This window comes from Macrobrachium rosenbergii, chromosome 39 (assembly GCF_040412425.1).
Source record: "Macrobrachium rosenbergii isolate ZJJX-2024 chromosome 39, ASM4041242v1, whole genome shotgun sequence".
In the NCBI taxonomy this organism is placed as follows: Eukaryota; Metazoa; Arthropoda; class Malacostraca; order Decapoda; family Palaemonidae; genus Macrobrachium; species Macrobrachium rosenbergii.
The window spans coordinates 20,461,059-20,483,101 of record NC_089779.1 but is presented as its reverse complement, the minus strand read 5'-3'; the positions used below and the strand labels follow the sequence as shown (position 1 = coordinate 20,483,101).

The 22,043-nt window shown below is 36.9% G+C and overlaps 1 protein-coding gene across 4 annotated transcripts in view; it reads left to right on the top strand.

Annotated features, from left to right (window-relative positions):
- mon2 (Mon2 homolog, regulator of endosome-to-Golgi trafficking) overlaps positions 1–22,043 on the top strand; it is a 318,335-nt gene that overhangs the window by 265,573 nt on the left and 30,719 nt on the right. For all 4 annotated transcript variants that reach the window (XM_067082772.1, XM_067082770.1, XM_067082773.1 and 1 more), the window contains one exon: positions 3,133–3,267. In XM_067082772.1, the coding sequence (XP_066938873.1) occupies positions 3,133–3,267 (135 nt within the window). The remainder of the gene's footprint in view (positions 1–3,132; positions 3,268–22,043) is intronic.

Sequence of the window (22,043 nt, the reverse complement as noted above, 5' to 3'; positions counted from 1 at the left end):
TAATAACAATATCCTACTTCGAATGTTAACGGTGTAATTCGCATACAGTAAATTATTAAAACACTTTTCAGTTGCAAAAGTACACCCAGATATCCTTTTATTTACCTAAAACTTACACATAGCATAACTATTTAAAGCCCAGGACGCAGTGTTACCATGCGCAAGCACCACAGGCGGGTGGACAGGTGAAAAAAAACCGACTATAGTTAGTATTACAGTAATTGTTATTAATGAGGAACACTTCTGTAGTTCCTCATATATTTTCCATAGTACAGGTTAACTTGATTACAAGTGTGTTGTTGTAATGTATTTAATTAAATATCTATGTTAACTTAAACCCTCTATGTTTAGGTTAGTTTTGACACCAGTATATGGCTGTATTACTTATACACTGTTAGTCCTTTTGCAATGGCTGTGTGAAATTTTAGTTCTTAATTGTCATGCCATTCAGACTTACTGCTATGAACTAATTTGTTTAACTAACCCAAGCTACTGTTTTATATGGCTTAGGTTAATGCTTCTAGTATAATCTACATTAAGCTAAGAATAGAGGATGTCTTAGAGGGTTCTAGCTTAACCTGTTCTAGGCCACTGACTATTCTAGGCTGTTTAAAACTTAAGAATATAAACTATACAGAAAAGAACCTTATTATAATTAGTTTTCTGTTTTATGTGGCCAAGAATACCCTTTTATCTGATATTTGGCCACTGCTGTTTAGGCTAATAGTAGGATATTCCCTTTAATAGGGGTTCCTACTTAATCTGGTTAGGCTGTTGCCTGTTCTAGGTTTATATCACCTTTAAGGATTTAGGCTACTTAAGAACTCCACTAATATGTAGCCTTACAGATATGCTACCGAGTCGTAAAAACTAGGTTATCATTTTAGTAAGCCTAGGATACTGTTTATATCTAATCCTAGGGTATTTGGACTAAACTACCATGTAGACAAATAATAGGGTATTTCCTAAATTGTTCTCTCTTAGACTAGTATAGTGTATTGCCTAGTCCAGATTATTTTAGATCACTCTTAAATGTATAGAAACTTAATAATATGTAACCTTATAGTTAGGCTACCATTTTTGTCTTACCCAGGTTGTGTTGTTCATATCTAGTCCTAGGCTATTTGGTCTACTATATAAAACAGTAACATACTAATGTGTAATCTTATAGTTAGGCTATCACTTACCTAATCTAGATTGTCTAATCCAGGTTATTTAATTCACCCTTAAGGTTATGGGTTTAACCAGTCGTCTTTACATAAAACGCAGTTACCTTAATATGTATCCTTAAAGCTACACTACCATCTTATCTAGCACAGATTACTATTTCATCTAGTCCTCAATAATGGGATGGTTTGTAAAAGGTTATTACTTAACCTAACAAAAGGTACTGCCTAATCCTGGACTATTTAGATCATGCTTCAGTGTACAGGCTATGTAAAAGGAAAAAAATATGTAGCCTGTAATAACAGGCTACAAATTTTTTAATCCTAGGGTCCTTGGTGTAAACTAGGCTGCTGCCTAGGCCCATAACAGGGTATGTCTTAAAAGGATCATATCTTAATTTAGGTTACTATCTAATCCAGGTTATTTATTTCACACTTAAGGGTATGTAATTCTAAGTTATATGCTACTGACAACATCCACTATTAATCTAGTGTAAATTATTCTCACTGAATCTGATGTAGGCTACTGCCCAGACTATTGTAGACATCATTATCTGAAAGGTGTATCAATATTAATGATAAATTGTGGAATATATCTTTTAGATAGAACATCTAAAGAGAATGACAAATTCATCAAAACAATTTGCACTTTTTACAATTAGCGATCAGCGATCGCTGACCAACGATGTGTCTTGCTTTCACACACAAATTAGTGACCCATTCCACAGTTTCAAACTAAAAATTTTAACTGGAACGTAAAGTTAAGCACTTCCAACTTGTAATTTTAGATGTTTCCTTGATCTTCACTAATGAAATCAGAGAATCAAAAAGCTGAATGTACAGAGCGCTGGCTTTCTTTAAATAGTCTTCTGCTTGACCAAGAAAGTAATGGTTCCCTGGTCCTGTGTCGGTCTGTTTGTAGACAATAGGCAGACATGGTTGTGCAATAGTCAATTCTTCTTCTAGCGGGTTTTGACGGAAAACTGGGTTCAGCTTCGCTGAAGATATGGGAAAATGCCCTTATATATTTGAGTCCATTACATACTCCATCACGTGTTATAGTATTTACCATTACAACACAATACCTGGCTACAAGACCAGCTAACAAAGAATTCTTTCATATTAGTTTGGTCACCATAGAGCTCTAGTAGACATGGAAGGGTAATTCCTTGAGGACAAAACAAGCGACTTCACTATAAAAAATGCCATAATAATGATAGTCTGTGGGTAATAAAAACCATTTTTAGGACTTGTTGTTTTCTATAATGGACAACCTTTTTCACCAATGATTCCTATATAAGTACTGTATGCAGAATGAAGGTAGCCAGGTGTGAGCTTTGAGATGGTATATAAGGTTTGCAGTGTTGGGATTTGTTATCAACCCTCTTTTATGCTATCGCCATTTTTGAAAGTATGAGAACGTTAGAGATTCGTATTGGTCATAGTTTCCTATGAACAAGCAAAAAGACCATGAACTTGGATAGCACATCAGATGATATTTATACTGTATATATAGATTTAAGATCATAGTAGTGGTTTACAGTTCAATTAGTATTCTGTTTAGATGGAAATACAGTAATTTGGTATTTGTTTTGTTAACAGGGAAAACATGTTACTGTACAGGCAGTCCCCGGTTATCGGCAGGCTCAGTTATTGGCGATCCTGTTTTTCGGCGCTTGTCTAGCGACAAAAGTTGGTGATTTTCGGTACTGATATGCACCGATACATACTTAACAGGGGCGCTGATATCTGGTTATCGGCGCTGATAAGTGCTGAAAATTGCAGATTTTCGGTTATCGGCAATTTTCGGTTATCGTCGCCCCCATCGGAACAGAACCCCTGCCAATAACCTGGACTGCCTGTATACACATCTGCTTGATGTAGTTACTTGTAAACTTTGACAGTAATTGTAAATAGTTGTACTTTGTACTTTTCAGAAAATTAATTGTATAATGTTTTTGTGCAGGTTACAGAAGGTAATGGCGCCACAAAAGCAATGGTACCACAGTTATTTACCCTCCTCCTACAGTTTTCATCATACAGTTGTCAAGCACCTCATTATGGCAATGTTATCACAAGACCTCATACCACCAAAGGATCAGTAAGTTAATTATACACATTTTCTATAATACATAAATCTTTCAGATTGTTTAGTTTTTGCTGATGCTAAAACAGTCAGAAGCTCAACACTTGACAGGGAAAGAGAGAAAAAAACGAATGTTAAAAACTGACAATTTTAAGAATCAGTTTCAGTGTCAGTGGTAAGGTTTTATATGCCAATAAGAGTGACATGGGCAGGACAGCTAAAGTGTTACCCCTGAAATTCAAGCTCCTTTAATCAGAAACATATTTACTTAAGAAAATAATGTCAGCAATGGCTGATATGGTGACAGAAATTTTGAATAAGTCAAATAAGTGTTTTGTGCTCCCCTTCGAGGTTGAATGTGAGAGAGCCCTCCAATGATCTGGCAGGTTCTGCAAGACCTGCATGTACAGAACCAAATGTTTGTGGTGTAGACTTGCAAGAGGAGTCAAACAAGAGTGGGTGGTGTCCTCTGTTACACTGATCCTTGCCTCATCCTTGCTTGACTAATTGAGGGGAAGAGGGTAGGACAAAACAATCACTGAAAAACAAGCCTGGCAAAGTTCAAAATCTCATTATATGTCGAATTTGCCTTCGAATTTGGACAAAGAGCACCCGAACACGACTGTGAAAACTGATAATGAGATTGTCACCTTCTTCTGATGAATACATTTATTCTCAGGTCCAGGTACTGTAAAGATAATTTGCTTGTTGATTTTTTTGATTCCTATTGATAGAGGTAAGTTGGTCGTTTTTAACAAGTGAGCGGTGGAACTTTTGCCTTTACTGTAAAGAGTGCTAAATGTTTTATCATTTGAGAAGTGTATGTTTGCTAAGGTCAGCTGTTCCTATACAGGTAAACAAGGTTACTAGTGCTTCTACTTGCACACATGCCTGGACCTTCAAGTTTTTCTGGTTTTACCAAGACATTGGCTAAGGAGTTGGGAGATCCTTTAGCTACATTTTCTTTTAAGATTGTTGTGGTTATGAAACATCTTTCAGCTCTGAAACATCAAGCACTGCCTATTATTCCTGAGCCAGACTATAACCTGAGTTAGGTTACTAAGACAACCATTCATATCTGCCTGTAGACAGCTCGTGGAGTACTGTAATGAGTTGCACTCACAGCCAGATTTAGAATTTGCTGAAGAAGGAAATGACATCTGCCCTCCAATTAGATTTTATGGAGCTGCCTCTTAGGAAACAGTCTCTCGTAATGGCTAAGTTGGTTTTGGCCGGACTTAAATCCATCAATGCATTTTTAAAGCCAAAGCTGTTAGCAAAGCTCAGGTCATCTCTGACTGCCTCTGTTGATTCAGAGTTTTCAAGATTGGTAGACTCTATCAGGAGGAAATGCATTCAGTCAATCAGATCTTGGTGATCCAGGGCTGAATTGGACTACTGCCATAAAATATTTTGTTATATAAAAATCGGGTCCTTTCTTGCCCAATCTTTAGGTGCAGTAACATAACATTAAGGAAATGGCTTCACATTACTGCTGGAACTTTAGCATTTAGGATAAGAAACACTTGGTTGTTGTAAGTACTGTATAAATCAGGCTCATAATGATGTCATTGGAAAGCGTGCAGTTTTTTCTCTTACTTCATCCTGAACAGGAGGGAACTAGTGTATAATTTTCTCTCCAAGAATTTTTTCCAGGTCAAAGAGCAGTTTTAATTATTTGACAATTTAAACCATACAGAACTGCTTGATTTAGATCTGGTAACAGACATTTCAGTGCAGATTTCCGAATAGGACTTTGAGGACTTGGTTTTTCAGGTTTTTATGCATAAATTTAAGACTTCTTATCTAGAGCAGTCATTACTCTTCTAGTTTTAAGACCCACTAGAGGAATTTCGACAAAGTCTTAAGACCCACTAGAGGAATTTCGACAAAGTCCTTTTGTGCCTCCTCCGTGAAGAGATGACTCTTTGGCGTAGAAGTGGTTCCATCAACAACAGAAAAGAATATGGAACATTGCATGAGGAAGTTCAGGCACTACTAGAAAAGAGCCGTGGAACCTGTATTACAGATAATCCTGGGTTTTACAGTCACTTATTTTTGGTTTTGAAGGCAGCAAGAGGTTGGGGGCCACTAGTAGAGCTTAGCAAGTTTATGAAGCACATGAGATTCTCCATGGCATCATTCAAGACTGTTCTTCAGGTTATTCAAAATGATGATTAGATGCTTTCAACAAATTTCTAGGATACCTACTTCCACATTCTTATGAATGTGAAATGCAAGAAGTATGTCAAGTTTTTATTTGACAGGATACTGTATCAGGTTTAAGTTCTTTGTTTTCAACAACACTACCTGTGGTATTCGTGAGTTTTGTCCCAGTTTCAGGAGGGCTGCTCCTAGAAATGTGAAAATTCTCTTGTATTTGGATGATAGCTCATTCTAACAAATTCATGGGAAGGGGTTCAGAGGGCAAGAGAATTAGTCATGATGTTAACAGAAGGTTAGGCTTAGTTGTCAACCTTCTGGAGTCTAAACTGTTTCAGACATAGTAGACTTATTATCTATGGATGGAGATAGACTCTGCGAAAGTGGTCGATAATGTTCTCTTAGTTATGATAGAATTTCAATCCTCAAGGGCTCATCTAGCGTGCAAATAGATTAGGGTTGCGACACTTGGCCTAAGTAGAAAAATTTGTACCTTTAGGGGGTCATAGGTTTCATCTTAAGAACAACTGGTCATGCAAAACTCAACCAGACTCAATTTTGGTGGAGGTGATTCAGGAGGTGAAGAGCACTCTTCTTTGGCGGACCAACAGAAAATTTGTCAAGATTGCTTATGAAAAATGAGAGCAGAGACTTATCGTTATACAGTAGTTCCTCGGGTTATGTCCGAGATCCATTCCTATACCTGCAATGTAACCCGATTGCAGGCGTAAGTGAGAAGGTAAGCATACGTAATGAAGTGAACCAGTAAAAATAAAAAATAAATAAATAAGAAAACTTCTGAGTACATATAGTAAACCCCATGCATTCAAGGGGGTTTGTACCACACCCCCTTGCGAATAGCTAAAATCTGCGAATACCTAGAACCCTTCTAAAAACACATAGAACTGCCTATTTTGATAACTCAAACACAAAAAAATACTAAAAATGCTTATATAGGTATTGGCCCACTTACGGTGGGGTTAGGTTCCAAAAAACCCATTGTTTGGTGGAAAAATCGTATCTTGAATATAGCCTAGCCTGCACTAGGGTATTCAGTACCATGTATACATATATGGTGGCCTAGCATACACTATAAAGTATACTCTGTACATGCACGTTATAGTAATTATTAATATCAGCTAATTCTGGAGGTTCATGCAGAGTGACTTGTGATAATTCAATACAAAGAGAAATTGAATAACAAACAAGAAGTAGTTTAGCCTACACTATAGTATATCGTATACATATACGGTAGCCTAGCCTACATTATGCTGTACTCTATATTCACATAATATCGTGTTATGCAAACATCAGCATAACTAATATGCATCTTTTCCTTGGATCTTTTAAAATGTTATGCTTTAATCCACTGTGTCCAATAATATTGTATATATATCATTATATTGCTTTTGTATTATAAATTGCTATCATAGCAATCAATGTTTTGGTTTGGAAATCGATTACGAGGTAAGTTTATTTAGCCATATTAATTCAGTTCAGAGCACTTTTCTTGCTTCTAAGCATAAATGAATCTCTAGATACTTTATTTATATGGTTTATTGGTGTAAAAATAGCAGTAATGTGCTCTTTCATGCCCTGTAGTTTTGATTAAAATACTTTCTCTCCAATTTTAATTACGGTCGAGTTTCATCTATGTTGCTGATGCACGATAATTTATAGTCATTAGCAGCTTGAGCATTGTTTTCCCAGCTTCAGCTACAACTTGCAGCTTAAATTTAGCAGTATATTTCTTTGCCAATCTTTGATCCATACTGAATAAGAGTATAATGTAAAAATATATCAGTCCTATTCTACTTAACATCATTTGTACTGTAATTACGGTAATTGTTTACTACCGTACGATGGTTGAAATACAAGCAAAGCATCTGTTGTTATCAGATTCGGTTATAAGCAAAACAACAGTTTTCATTCGGTTGTTCATGGCTGTATGCATTTACGCAAGAGTGTAACGTTACTAAGAATACTTTTATCATTCTCTTTTATTTTTTTAACTAGAAGATGGGATGAAGAGATGGAGGAAAAGAAGTTGGTTTATTGTAATTTGGTCTCTTTTGCTGCCTGATTGTATGCTGCTGCCTGCGCCTTTGCAAAATTTAAAAATATTTTATAAATATTGTCGTATCGGTATTAATTGCTTACCCCATCACAGATTTGATTTATCGTAAGGCGAATTATCGTAACTCAAGCACTATCTGGGTACCTGAGTATTTTAATAGTTTCATCACAAAAAGTGCATTTAGTCGTGAAAATGACATGAAAATACAGTAATTAGTGAATATTTCTCAGTGAAAAATACTGTACTGCGAATGGGCGAATTTTCAGTGAATAATGTGTATATATGTTCCATAGAGAAATCCGCGAATAGGTGAGTCCACGAATCGTGAGACTGCAAATACAGGGGGTTTACTGTACTTCCAGGACAAGGGTAAATATTATCCTTACATTTACTCGTGATAAATTACAGTACTGCACAGTAAATAAAAAGAAACAATTCCTTACCATTACTCCTGTGGTTGGCTTGCATACTAGGCATTGAGAGAGAGAGAGAGAGAGAGAGAGAGAGAGAGAGAGAGAGAGAGAGAGAGAGAGAGAGAGAGAGAGAGAGAGATGTTTACATCGAAGTCTAAGCACAGTGTAAATAGATTCTGTAAATGAAATAAGAGAAGAGAGAGAGAGAGAGAGAGAGAGAGAGAGAGAGAGAGAGAGAGAGAGAGATGTGTTTACATCGAACCTAAGCACAGTAACTAGCTGGGGACGAGACTTGACAGGCACTGTCAAACTACAGCTGGGGAGAAGAGTAAGACTGTTGGTTTTGTGCTGCCTACGTATGAAATTCGGATTTTAAATATTTTTACGGTAATTAAAGATGAAACGTCAACAGTAATAAAATATTGTCTTGTGTACTGTTACAATATGTGTGTTAATCATAGTCAACTAAACTTGTAATGAAGTACAGTACAGTAAATCAGACAAAGCAAAATATATGGCAACATGTACCTACGTATGCAAGCACTCACCCAATCTCGTAGTGAACTTACTGCATTTGTTTAGTTTAGTGTTTTTGTGTTTATGGTATAGTAATTTATATTTCATTAAAGGATATGTACAGTAGAAAGAGAGAGAGAGAGAGAAAACTGAGATTCTGTTGTTGGAGAACTTGCTAGTGGTTGTTTTGTGTCTCCTACAAATGAAATTCGGATTTTGAATATTTTTACAGTGATTAGACCAGTGTAATAATGCAGTACAAATGGATTCTGTAAATGAATGACATTTTATTGATATTTCTGTGTTTTTCAGTATAGGATATATATGCTGAGAGAGAGAGAGAGATAATGACGGAACAAGAATTTTTTTTAATAGATTTATGGGAGATGGTGAGGATGTAGCCACAAAACAATGTAGGTTGAGTACGACACACCCCAGAACTTACTGTATACAGACACTTACATCCAAGGTTAAGGAGCTGTGTTGGGAAGTCTGGAACTGGTGGGAGAGTGGTTAGACGAAGAGTCCCTCATTCACATAAAAGATATTGAACTTGTCAGTCTAGAGGGTTTAAATGGAGTTGGAGGAGTTGGTGTATTACGAGACAATAGCAGTGTCCTACAACAAAGTAACTACAGTGTTTTATATCAAGAAATGAGGAGGTACAAAGTTAGCCAGTCTTTTCAATTTAGTCCACTACCTTCTGTGAACAGAAATGAGGGGAATCAAATTAGTCCCTCCGGGAAAGATGAACATACCGGCGGGTTTGCTGAGTCAGAAAACCTGAATCCTCACAGAATGGACCTTGAATATAGAAGTTATGTGATTATGAAGATTATAATAAATTTCAGTGGTGGATCCTTTTTGCCATCCCTAAGAGACATCATCTTCCGTAAGCATAGGCAAAAGACTTCATGCTAATTGATTGGAAGGGATGGTGGTAAGTGGCTTAGCAAATGCCTTCTCCCCTCATTTACCATGTTGAGAAAAGTAATAAATTAAGTCACTACAGAAATACAGGATCCCTGTAGTAGCTCTCTTGGTGGCCACAAAGCATTGGTTTCCAGATCTGTCAATACTTCTGGTAGATCTTCCTAAGTACCTGCCCAGCACGAAAGATTTACTCAAACAACCTCATGTTTGGAAATTTCATCAAAACCACATGCTGACTGGTCAGAGTGTAAGGTTTGTTAAGAGAGGCCACAAAGTCCATTCTCAAGTCAAGGAGATTGTCAGTTAACCCTTAAACACCAAGCCTCTATTTACAAAAGTGTCTGCCGTATGCCAGCGGGGTTAATGAGAGTTATTGCCGAAGCGGAAAGAAAATTTTTTTCAAAAAATCACAGCACATTTAGTTTTTAAGATTAAGAGTTCATTTTTGGCTCCTTTTTTCTCATTGCCTGAAGTTTAGTATGCAACCATCAGAAATGAAAAAAAATATCATTATCATATATAAATATTGGAATATATAACAGCGCGAAAAAAAATGTCATACTATATATAATTGTATACAAATCGCGCTGTGAGCAAAATGGTTAAAGCTAACGAGTTATTTTTTTTTCGTTGTACACTAAATTGCAATGAATTTGGTATATAACAAATTGTAAAGCGATCAAAGCAACACAGAGAAAATATTATCACAAAATGATGCATGAATTCGTAACGCGCGGACGTAAAAAAAAAGTTTTTTTAAAAAATTCACCATAAATCGAAATATTGTGCTAGAGACTTCCCATTTGTTGCAAAATGAAGGTAAATGATTGAATATTACTAGAATGTAAGAGTTTTAGCTTACAATTGCATTTTTCGACCATTTCGGTTGAGTCAAAGTTGACCAAAGGTTGAAATTTCGGCACATCATGATTTATATGAAAATATTTCAAAAGTGATAAAAGCTACAACCATGAGTTATTTTTTGTTGTATTCTACATGAAATTGCACACATTTTCATATATAAAACGTTATGTAACGGCTAATAGAAAACAGTGCAAAAATTACAACAAAGTGACTAAAGAATTTCTGAGATTTTCAGCAGAGTTAGCTGATGCTTTCTTTTGGTGTAGGAAAGAAATTCGCGCATGTGTGGCTGGGTCACACTTGTAAACAAAACAACAGCGTGATCCTTGAACTCCCAGCATCCCTCAAGGCGCGATTTAAAATTTTTCGCAAATGAGGCCTATTAAGTATTTTTCTGTGAATATTTAAAAAAACTTTTTGTAGTCAACGTATTTTACGTCCACTTGGCACCCGACAGACAATTTTTGTCGACGTAAACTACGTCCAGTCGGCGTTAAAGGGTTAACTTTCTGTAATCTATTACAAGTCCCCAACTACCATCTTTCTTTGGAACAAGTGACAATGGTGAATTATATGGAGATTTAGAAGGAATTACTACTCCATCTTCTTTCATTTCTTCTATCAGCTTGTCAACTATGGATCTCTGGCTTATTGGTAATCTGTAATTAGGAATAAAAAATGGCTTGGCTCCATCATCTAACAAAATTCTATGTTGTAGAACATTTGTTCTTTCTAGGTTTATTTCCTTCTTTAGCTATTACATTTCTGTATTTTTCTAACACCTGAATTAACTTGTGTCTATTTTCTGGAAAATCTGTTTTGTTTACTTCTGAACTCATTTGAGGTTTTTGGCCAGTTATAGAGAAAAATGCTTTTTCTTCTACGGTCAGTAAAGGATTGTTAATGGGAATTCCTATGCAAAAGACAATAGCTGCGTATAAGGTTAGTCTGTTGTCTGAATAGTTTTGTACATAAACTTCACAATTACCACCATTCATATGGACGAGCGAGTTATCCATCCTGACAAAATCTGGTAATTCTTCATTCAATAATAGAATATCCTTACTCCTTACATCCTCTTTTGATCTCAAATATATCTTTGTTAAACATTTTGGATACAAAGTTACTGCTCTGTTGAGTATAAATTGTACTTTATCATCAGCTGTGCTAACACAACGTATTTCTTCTTCTTTTGTGTCTGAAAATAACAAAGTTCTGCATCTTCAGTGGTTTCTGTTGTTACTTCTATTATACTATTTAGTTCTGATCTATTTATTTCATCCAAGAGTAATTCTTCATTTAGTATTTTTCATAATTCATTACTACATTGCTGCTATCATAAGTCCAGGCGCCTTGATTTTCGTGAGATTCAGTGTTTTGGTGATCACCAATATTCATATTTGAGTAATTATTGATATTGGAGTGTTTATCATCTATATGTGTATTGTTGAGATGTGCACTTCTCAACAATTCTGTATTCTGGGATCGTGGGAATTCCTCTTTTCTATCTATTTTCATTTTATCTTACTTGCCATGGTGATTTATCTGTCTTTCCTGTATGTTCATTTCGCTTGTCAAAACTGTCTCAGACAGATTGATTAGATTTGGGTGAAACTTTTCTTCGTCAAGCGTAAAACATATGCTCTTCTGACTATCTTGTTTCAGGCTAATCTTGCCTTCACTACAATCTAATATCATTCCACATCTCCTCATTGATTTAAATGAAAATAATACTTGTGCAGGAAAAAATCTGTCTTCTAAAACTAGGAAATTTTCATTAAATTTATGTGATAATATATCAATTTCTAGGTTCACATTCCCTAGACTTTTAATCGGTTTCCCTGATACTCCCTCTATTACTCTACTTTGACTCTGAATCTGAGTTTCTGCAATGCTTAAATATCTAGTTAAAGTTATTTTATCAATTATATTTATAGTGCTACCTGAATCAAGGAGTACTGTGCATGTCTTTCCATTTATTGGAATTTTTACTATAGGCAGATACTTTCTATTTATTCTTTCCTCTTGCATGGAAAATATTACTTCTTTGCTGCATAAATAGGAAAATGCAGATGAACCTTCATTTACCATTGTAACTTTTTCTTCTTTTTCTCTTTCATCTCCTTGAAGTGGTTCACTTTCTTTTCTCTGTAGAGGGGTTAATTGTCACTGGTTAGATGCTTTATTTATTTTTGGGCGACTGTTACTTATCTCTACAGTCTCTATATTGGCTTCCTTATTATTGAACCCACAGTACTTGGTTAAATGCCCGATCTTTTTGCAAACTGCACAGATTTTAGGCTTTCTGCATTCATTAATGGAATGATTTGTATACCCGCAGTTTTCACGTTATTTTTGGTGTAGCTCCTTGAGCTGCATAATTCTCTGGTTTTGAATTATTCATGTTTGGATATTGACTAGTATGATATCTCATGGGTGGACCGTGGAATTGTCCATTCCTCAATGCATTCTGCCTCCCCTTCTGGTTTGGATTCCACTTTCTTTGAGTATTTTGTGCATAGTTCCTTTGCAAGGAAGTTTGTCTATTACCTACCTGTCCTGAATAATTCTTGTACATGTTATTTCCTCTATGTGACTCATTGGTATTTCTGCCTTTTCTTTCATTTAGTGTTTCTGTTACCCCTACAAATTCCTTAGAAAAATCTATTTCTTTCTTCTGAATTTCTTGTCTCATGGCTATTGAAGTGGTAAGGCTATCACTTTTAGGATCAATTTTGACTTTCTTGGAAGCCTTCTTTTCTTTTTCTCCAAGTGCGTTGTACAGTACATGGTTCCAAATGACAAGTAATTTAACACGTGTCTTAAAGTGACTAAATCAGTTTCTGTATCACCAAAATCATTCTTACCTCCTATGGAAATGTTTGTTTTTCTTAAGTCTTTTATCACTTTGTGTGTTTTCTTCAATATCTTTGTGAAGATTTGCTATTGATTCCCCATCGTAGTGATGGTTGAGAAACTTATTTATATTATATAAGGCAACACTTTGACTCACTGGTTCCCAGATTGATAAGGAGATTCTTTTAAACTCAGCATATATTATGTTGTTGAATCTCACTGAATTCAAAGTTCTGTGTGCATCACCCTTTTCTGAACTCACCAGAAGCAAGGCTTTGTTTATTTTTGTTCTTTCATCTGTTATTCTATTTGTGGAAATACGACTGTCAGCATCCGCTAACCACTGGTTCACAGAGTATGATTTTAATCTGCTTTTATGAGGATTTGAACTCTACACTCTTCCACAGAATTGTGAGGCTTGCATTATGATTGCTGCTTGCACCATATTTCTAAATTGAAATGTATTAATAGGGTTAGTATTACTGTTATTGATACTTGTGTTAGTATTTCCTTGAGTTAACGATATTCGTGAACTTGGCACTGGAATTCGACTTTGTCTATCTGTTGTTGGTCTTAAATGATAATGCCCATGTCTAATGGCACTTAACAGTTCATCAATCGAATCCTGCATTACAATGATATTCTAAAATCATATGAAAATCTATACACAAACACAGTAGTATTGAAAAATGCATCATAAAAATCATGGTATGTTAAAAAAAATCTTGTCTATCAAACAAAACAAAAAATTTACAAGATAAAAAAAATGTTTGAGAGAGAGAACCATAAATGTTATGTACCTTTGAGAGAGATTACTAAAAAAAAATGCACTTAACTTACGTATTTTCTGTTGCCGTCTTCCAGTCGTAAACTGTTGTTGTTTCGTCAACTGTTTATCACTTCTGCAACCGCATCGTATTCATTGTTTTCTGTAGACGCTTTGTTCGATGCCTTTTTATCACTTTCGCGACCAACACAATTTCGTCGTAGCGTTTGCTGCCGACGCTTACTGCTTTCGACGTTCACTGCTTTCGCTGCCAACGTTCACTGCTTTCAGTGTTCAAACGTTTAGGATACGGTCTGCCACTGCCTTCAGGATACGTTCACTTGTAGACATTCAGACGTTCACTTGTTGTTTTTAAAAGTTGAAGGTGTTACTGGATGCTTGCAATGTTGTTTGCCAGTGTTATGATTCAGTTGTTGATGCCTGCAGAGAGATGCTTGTTTTAAATTCTGGTATGCGTCTTTCACACTTGCACTGCAATATTTGTCTTCGTTCTTGATCCCACTGCTGCCACCATTTATGTGATGTCTTTATTTATTATTCTTCTTTCTGCTATTTGTTGTCAAGTTAAGAAGATTACTTTCTTTAGAGATGCTTATTGTTCTGGCTTTGTTGTGTAGTAGCGTGTTTTTAGTTCCAGGATGCTTGAAGAAGATGCAATGTAGTTTTCTTTACTTCATTAACACATTAATAAAGTTACAGTAGATATACAAATGAATTGCAGTGCAAAGTTACAGTGAGTGTCAAATGTGAGCCTTTCTTCTTCTATCAACCCACAATTAGTGAGGCTTACAACCCCACCCCCTATCTTCTCTCTGCCTCTCTGCTACCTTTTCTTCTCTGCTTTCCCTCTTCAGAACTGGACTTGGTAAGGGTTTTCGGAAGTTTCTGTCCTGCCCCTCTGTAGGCAGAATCTTGGTTTTGGTCTGGCCCTGTAGATGCTTAATTGGATAGGCTAATCTAAAGACAGCCCATTTGGGTGGATTTCTGGAAAAAGCACCGCCTTCAAAAAGGGGGTGTTTTGACATCATCAGAACTTATAATTTCCGGTGGCTGTTTATCCCACTAAGGCCACCTTGCGTTTTTGTTACGAATTTCTCGTGATTACGAACTCGATTCAGAGCAGTCATAATGGCTTCGTAAGCACAGCACAATCATAACATTTACCCGTGTTTTGCTTTATGTTCCAAAACATCACTGAACCCAGGCCTTTAAAACACAACACCTTTTGTTTTGCTTTCTTGGCCTCAATACAAGGCGAATAAGCATTTAGGTGTAGCTTTGTCATGAAATTACAGTCAGAACTCTCTCTCTCTCTCTCTCTCTCTCTCTCTCTCTCTCTCTCTCTCTCTCTCTCTCTCTCTCTTTCTCTCTCTCTCTCTCTCTCTCTCTCTCACTGAAAAGTTTCTCTCTCTTTGTCCCTTTATTCAGAATTTCTAGTTATATCCTGGCAATAATGAATCTTGTTCCTTTCCATTTTAACGTAGGTCCTACTGTTCCATCTTTATTTATCCAGTTCCGCTCTACTCAATCCAGTTCCGCTGTACTCAAAGATTCTGATTTACTCACATCTCATCCAGATATACTTCAGATCTTAGATTTATGTTTTCTCAGTTGTATTCCTTTCAGATATTTTTTTTCCAGAGTTAACAGTGTCATTTCTCTCCCTTAAGAATTTCCTTCCACGTGTAACTTTTATAAATTTTATCGATTGATTCCTAATTATTTTATGGAGAGAGATCTTTGAACCACTGAAATTAATAACAAGCAGGAAATTGTTGTTAGTTCTCCTCTCACATAAAATGAAAGGAAATTTTTCTTTATGAACTCTCCATCAAAAAAGCTATCAAGCAGGTCTACAAAAGTAGACACTTTTTTTGGGATCAAGGATCTAAGTAGGCCATCACAGTGTCACATTTTCAATTAATCAAAGTACTTGTGTGCACACAGAGTTTCATATGCAGTGTTTTTTTTTTTAAGCTTTGCTATATTTTTTCACCATCCTCTCATGAGTGAAGATCCAAAAAAACTCATGATTATATTCCGGCTCAGACTGGTGAGGTTGATGCCTCAAGGATATTCAGAACAGGTGCCTGTAGTATTAGTGGCTTGAAATGCTTTTGCTTTTACTTAATGAAGCAAACCTCTCAGTAATGTCTTGTATTGATGTAACTTGCACCTGGTAGTAGAATCTGCCACCTCATAAAAAATTATACTAAAATTGTAAAAATCATATGCCTTATTAAAAACCATAGTAATAGACCTAACAATTCAGTTTTTTTATTCAAAATTCTGTGCAACAATAATGGAATTGTAAAGGTGTAAACCTGTATGTCAGTATGCTATTCAGATTGATGCTTTTCCTGTTTTAAAATGCCACAAAAAACCAGGAGACCACAGCCTATCAGCTGGAAATGTTCTCTGCCATAAGATTTTGGTTGCTGTTCATTTTACCTCCCCATAAAAGTTCACCTATTGTAATTTTTATCAGTTCCAAGTTTTAACTAGTACTGTAGTAGCTAGTCTTTAAATTGTTAATAATTACATATTTCTTCTATTATATAGTAGAAAGTGTGTATCCAAAACCCATTTCAAGATGTTGACTTATGATACTTCTGAATTTACTAACACATTTTGTCATAATATCCTGGTAGTGTAATTATCAGACATAGCATATATTTTAGGGACAAATATGGGTTATAAAATAAGCTTTCCTTTGGATTGCCTAGAAATTATACATTATAGCATTTTAATATCAGATGATATATGTACGTATATTCAGCCAGTCATCATCAAACTGCCAACCACTTCTGAGTATTTTATTTGGGATGAATCTTACCTACCGTTAAAGTTAGCTTATATCTCCACGCCAGTAGGTGAGCCGGCCTTCAACCAAAAGATCAAATGGCTGCCTGGATGACTGTCTAGTACACCTGTTCTCCACCAGGTGTGTTTTGAATGTTTTAGCTCTAGTCGGGATTATCTTTGCCGCCATTATGTATAGGTGCTTGTTGGTATTTCATGGCTGTTGGCTGCTGCCACAGTACTGTACATTTATTTTTCCTAGGATGCATCCACTGGAATCAAGGCTAAGAACGTCAGGTTCTGTAGGAATGATTGCTATGTTAACAGGATGTTGATTTTTTAGTAGTTACACACTGTTTATGCTGGCTGCAATGGTATAAAGTGTGATCTTGAGAGTAGATGTGAGGAAGTAAGGATTTTTGAAGGACTTTTTGCTGAAGTTCATTAGTATAGGAAGAGAAGGGAAGCAGATAGATGGTGAAAGCAGATAGTTAGGTCAGGTTATCATCCTGTCAGTTCTCCCCCTTCTCCAGGTCCTTCGTCTGTAGTCATCCGTACTCAGTGTAGACTTTTCCTTTGCTAATGCTTTAGTTAGTATTGAGGCTTCCTCTTTAGCTCTGCTGTCCTCTCCCCTTTCAATTAAGGAAAAGCATATTGAGACTTTAGAACAGGATGTAAACCTTATTTTGGTCAGTACAAGGTTTGTCTGAATTGGTTAGGGAACAGGTCCTGGTCCCCCCATAGTGTGCGATCATTCTTGCATTCCCTTATAAGAGGTAAGGTGCCGGTGCCCTTGCCCCTCTGTATCCCAAGCCTAGGACTGCCCAGCGACAGTTGGAAGAGTCTGCTGCTAGGGAACTGGGTCGGTTCTTGGGGTGATGAGGTTCTGTGTCCTCCGTCACCTGCTTCACTGTTTTTCACTCTCACAGACTCGTATAATGCATTAACCAAAAGATTGTTTGGTAAATGTTAATCTTCGTTACGTATGTGACTTCTGCCGTCATCTGCACCTAGTACAGTATGAGGTTGTTAGCACAAATGGGACTGCAGTTGACCCCTGCTGTATCGTGGTTCAGCATTCGCAGCTTCAGTTAATCGTGGATTTTTCTGTGGAGTGTATCTCCAAATACAATATCGCAGAAAATTCACTAATTTGTGAATTTTTTCATAGAGCAATACTTAAAACCCCTCTGAAAACACTTATAACTGCCTATTTTGGCAGTTCAAACCACCAAAAACCCATAAAAATGCTTATACCTGAATATTTTAATAGTTTTATCACAAAAAGTGCATTTAGTCATGAAAATATGAAAATACAGTAATTTTGTGAATATTTCTCTATGAGAAATACTGCGAATTGGCGAATTTTTCGCAAATAATGTGTATATATGTTCCATAAAGAAATCCGCAAATAGCCGAGTCCTCGAATCTGGAATAATAGGAGGCGGTCGACTGTAAAACGTATTTTTTTTTAAACATTTTTAAATATTTGGGTACAGTACCTAACTCTTACTTGTGAATTCCCAAAGTTTCCCCTATCTACTGTATAAAAAAAAATGTACATGCCTGAATATAGGGGTAACTTGATTAGTTTTTGGCTCGGTAAGAGTAATAGTTGTAGGAGTGTTCATATGTAGCTGTAAGCCATATATTTTTAAGGGTAATGTTGTAAGATGACTTTGAAATGACATTAAAGTGTTTTAGGATGATAGTTTAAGGTATATTTGGTGTTTCAACTATTCAAATGGGCAGTTATAAGCATTTTGAGAGGGCGGGGGAGCCTGCAGCTCAACGCGGATTTCAACTTACCGTGGGGGGTTGTGGTTCCTATCCTATACTGGGGGGTCAACTGTAGAGTAATTATGTAATTGTAGACAGTCTTCTTAAAAATATTGTGTCTGTAGTGAGTTTTACTTATTCTGATGTTATGTTGACTCTATTGTTTAACCAATCTCTTCGTCCTTTGTTCATTCTAAATCCTTGTGTACTAGCCTATTCCTCTTTCTCTGTCGAAATTAACCTGTTCGTTCTTGACATGCCTTTTCTTTGGCTATTGACAAATCTCTGACTTCTGCCTCTATTAATGTTTCTCTTTCCAAATCTACCATGGTTACAGTATCTTCTGTTGTTCCAAACTAGATATTATTCTATCTACATAGTTTTCTAAGGATGTGTCATATGGGAATGCTCTCAAGTATGTTAACTTCTTTCAGATGAGGTGGGAGAGTCCTTGAAACTCCTCCCCCCCCTTCCCAACATTTCCCATTTTCTTTTGGTGCCTTATTTTCTTTCACTCAGCTGACTCATGAGGACTCAGCTGAGTCGCTGCAGACTGCATTTCCCTGTCTCCCTTTCATCAAGTTGTGGATGAGATGCAGGTACTCGGCTTCAGTCACCTCCTGTCACCAGGTGTCGCTTTGTTTGAATGGGAGGATCCCCTTCAATTTGATTAGCGTTTGCTGGAGCGTTGCACTTCGCTGTACAGTATCCTCATTTAGTTAAAGAAAGAGGGGACATAGAGAATAGGTCTCGCTTGTCTTCAAGAATTTTGCCATCCTTTAAGTATTTGGAGAAGAGAACCCAAGCTTTCTCCTTCAATTAGAGCGTTTTTCATAAGTTTTCTCATACTCGGGTGCACAAAGCTCCCTTTAGGTCTGCCGAGACTTGTCTTCTGGTTTTTATGAAATTGTGGAGCACCACCTCTTGCATTACAGGCGCTTAATCGGTGCTTAAACCATCTTCGGTAGAAGATTCAGTTTTCTTTTCTCTTTCCTGTGAAGAGACAAACCCAAGACTGATAAGTTCATTGGACATGCTGAAACAGAGTCTCAGTTCAGATTGTTGAAGTTTTTATCTTTTATTGAACTTTTGCGTAGTATATTGCCTCATCTTGGTGTCAGTTAGAGAGGTTGAGGGGCCAGCTCAGGGAGTTTGTGAAGCCAGCTTCAAGGGTTTTTAGCGCCAGCAGGAGTTTAGTGAGGCAGAGTGTTAGTTTTTAACTCGTATTTGTGCTGCAGGCTAATGTTCTCATACTTATACTAACTTGGTTTGGAAGAAGTGATAGCACTTAAAGGCTTTTGCTGCACAGGTTAAGGCAATATAGTGGTACAAGGCTTGTTTTATACCTTTCAGGGATAAGTGGTGGAGGCAGTGAAGGAGTTAGAAGCAGAACCTTATGTGATGAAGGCAGTGAAGGAGTTATGATTCATTTTAGGTTACCCTCCACTGGTTTAGTCTCCTATAGCTGTTCCTTTGCCTTCTCTAGCGGAAGTCTCGCATTCTTTAGGAGGAAGTTGTAAATTAGAGAGAATGAAATGGACCAGGCAGTAATTCACTGGGATTTTACCTCTTTAACTATTTCCTAGCTCCATAAGCAACTGGAGATTGACAGCCATTGTTGGACACATTGAGACTGAATAACTGTACATGCATGTCCTTGTGCATTTTGGTTTTTCCAGCATGATTTTATTGACTTCCAGAAGAACGATCAGTTGTTTTGGTGGACGTGCAGGAGACATTGTTCTCATACCAGTACATCCTCATTCACACAAGTTCCTTTGAGTTGTATTTACAGAGGAGGTATTGCTGTTCAGGGTGCTTTGTTTGGGCTCGTGTACAGCACCTCTATAAGCATTCACATGGAATTTGTTGCCCATAGGTGGATGGTGTTGACTTTTAGGAGCAAGAAATCTTTTCTACTGAGTCACTGGTTCAAGGCCAACTCTGTTGACAGTATTCCAAAGGCCAGGGATCTGTTTCACCTGGCTCAGTCTCTGTGCATTATGATTTTCAGTCGACTTCCCTAACTCCTCCTCATTCTTAGCTAGTGATGTGGGAATGATACTTGAAATTTGCAGGTTTGTCTGTCAGAAGATGAATAGCACTTGCTTCTTGAAGAATTTTAGCCCTGAAGGAAGCTTCCTAAGTGGTAAGGACTTTCTTTGTTAGGAAACATGGCTTCATTGGGTATTTTGTCAGAATAATCAGGCTCAATTATAGTACAGTCTGAGCATAAGAGATTACAACTTACAGCTAATGTTCATTAAACTTGTAAGTAATCCAGGACCTACATTGTCACCTGGTTCTGTAGGAGGGACTCTGTAACCAAAAGTTGACCATTTTGTTCATAAATCTACGTCCAGGTTTTGTTTTTTTCCTTTTCATGTAACATGAAACAAAGAATTTTGACTAGTGTTGGTACATTTACTTACAATACAGAATGGTCAACACTACACTTAGTAAAACTTACTAGATGTCAGGGCAGTGGAATGACCATCGAAGATGCCTAGCGGGTTTATCCCTGGTCAGAAACAAAGTCATAGTGGAAAATTTGCCTCTGAGTGAAATGAACAACACGATATTGGTTTGATAATTCATTCTGCGGAAGGACAGTGTTTTTGGTGACTGGGGATTCAGAAAGAACAAAACTACCTGCAGAGTGGCCTTTACATCCGCAAGTTGGACAGTTGCTGTGGGATTAGTGGAGCACTCAAATGTAGACTTATTAGCATGTAGATGAACAGGAACAAACAGTCAATTAATACTCCTTTGAGGGCCCTCAGGCTTGAGCAGTAGATGTGTTTCTTTAAGTTTGGCCTGATTCAGACTTCTAGGCTTTCCCCCTTTATCTGCTCTAAGGAAATACTGAACAAATTCCAAGTTCAAGAATTGCTCAGTGACTCCTGTAGAGCCCTATTAGCCTCAGAGCAAATGATTTTTTAACTTTCTAGCTGTCTCTTTGGAAGTCTCTCTTACTCTTTCGTTAAAGGAAATCGACTCACACTACAGAATTTCATGCTCTTCCACTAACTTCTGCAACTCACACTTAACTGCTTGGAGATGCTCGACTGTCTCCTCCCAATAAGGGGATTTTCAAAGGTATCGTGGGTTCTATCCTCAATCAAGTGGGAAACAACCGTGGCCTTGTGTCAGAAGCATCAGTTTGTGTATTGCTGAGGGTGCCATTCTAGAGGAATTTTCAGCACCTGGAACCTTGTAGAAATCGAAGTTTCTCTGCTTTCTTAGATATAGTAAAACTTTTTTGCTGTCTACTTTCAAGGATATCGTTCCATACTTTCCTCGGTACAGTACTGAGTCATGTGCTGTTAGATCTGGCTGATGATCAGCACCTTAAGGTGTTGAGATTGAAGCCTCTTCAACTCAGTATCAGTGTCTCTCTTGAATTTAGACACAGGTCTAAATTTTATCTGCAGATTCTTTTGAGTCTCTGGAATGAGTTCCATTGAATTATTTACTATGAAACCTTCTTTGATTTAGCACTATCAGCAGTTAAAAGAGTAAATTTATTGCAAGCACTCTCCTTAAGGCTGTTGTAAAGAGAATGCTATTTTATCCTTTTGCCTTAGAGCTGAGAATGATG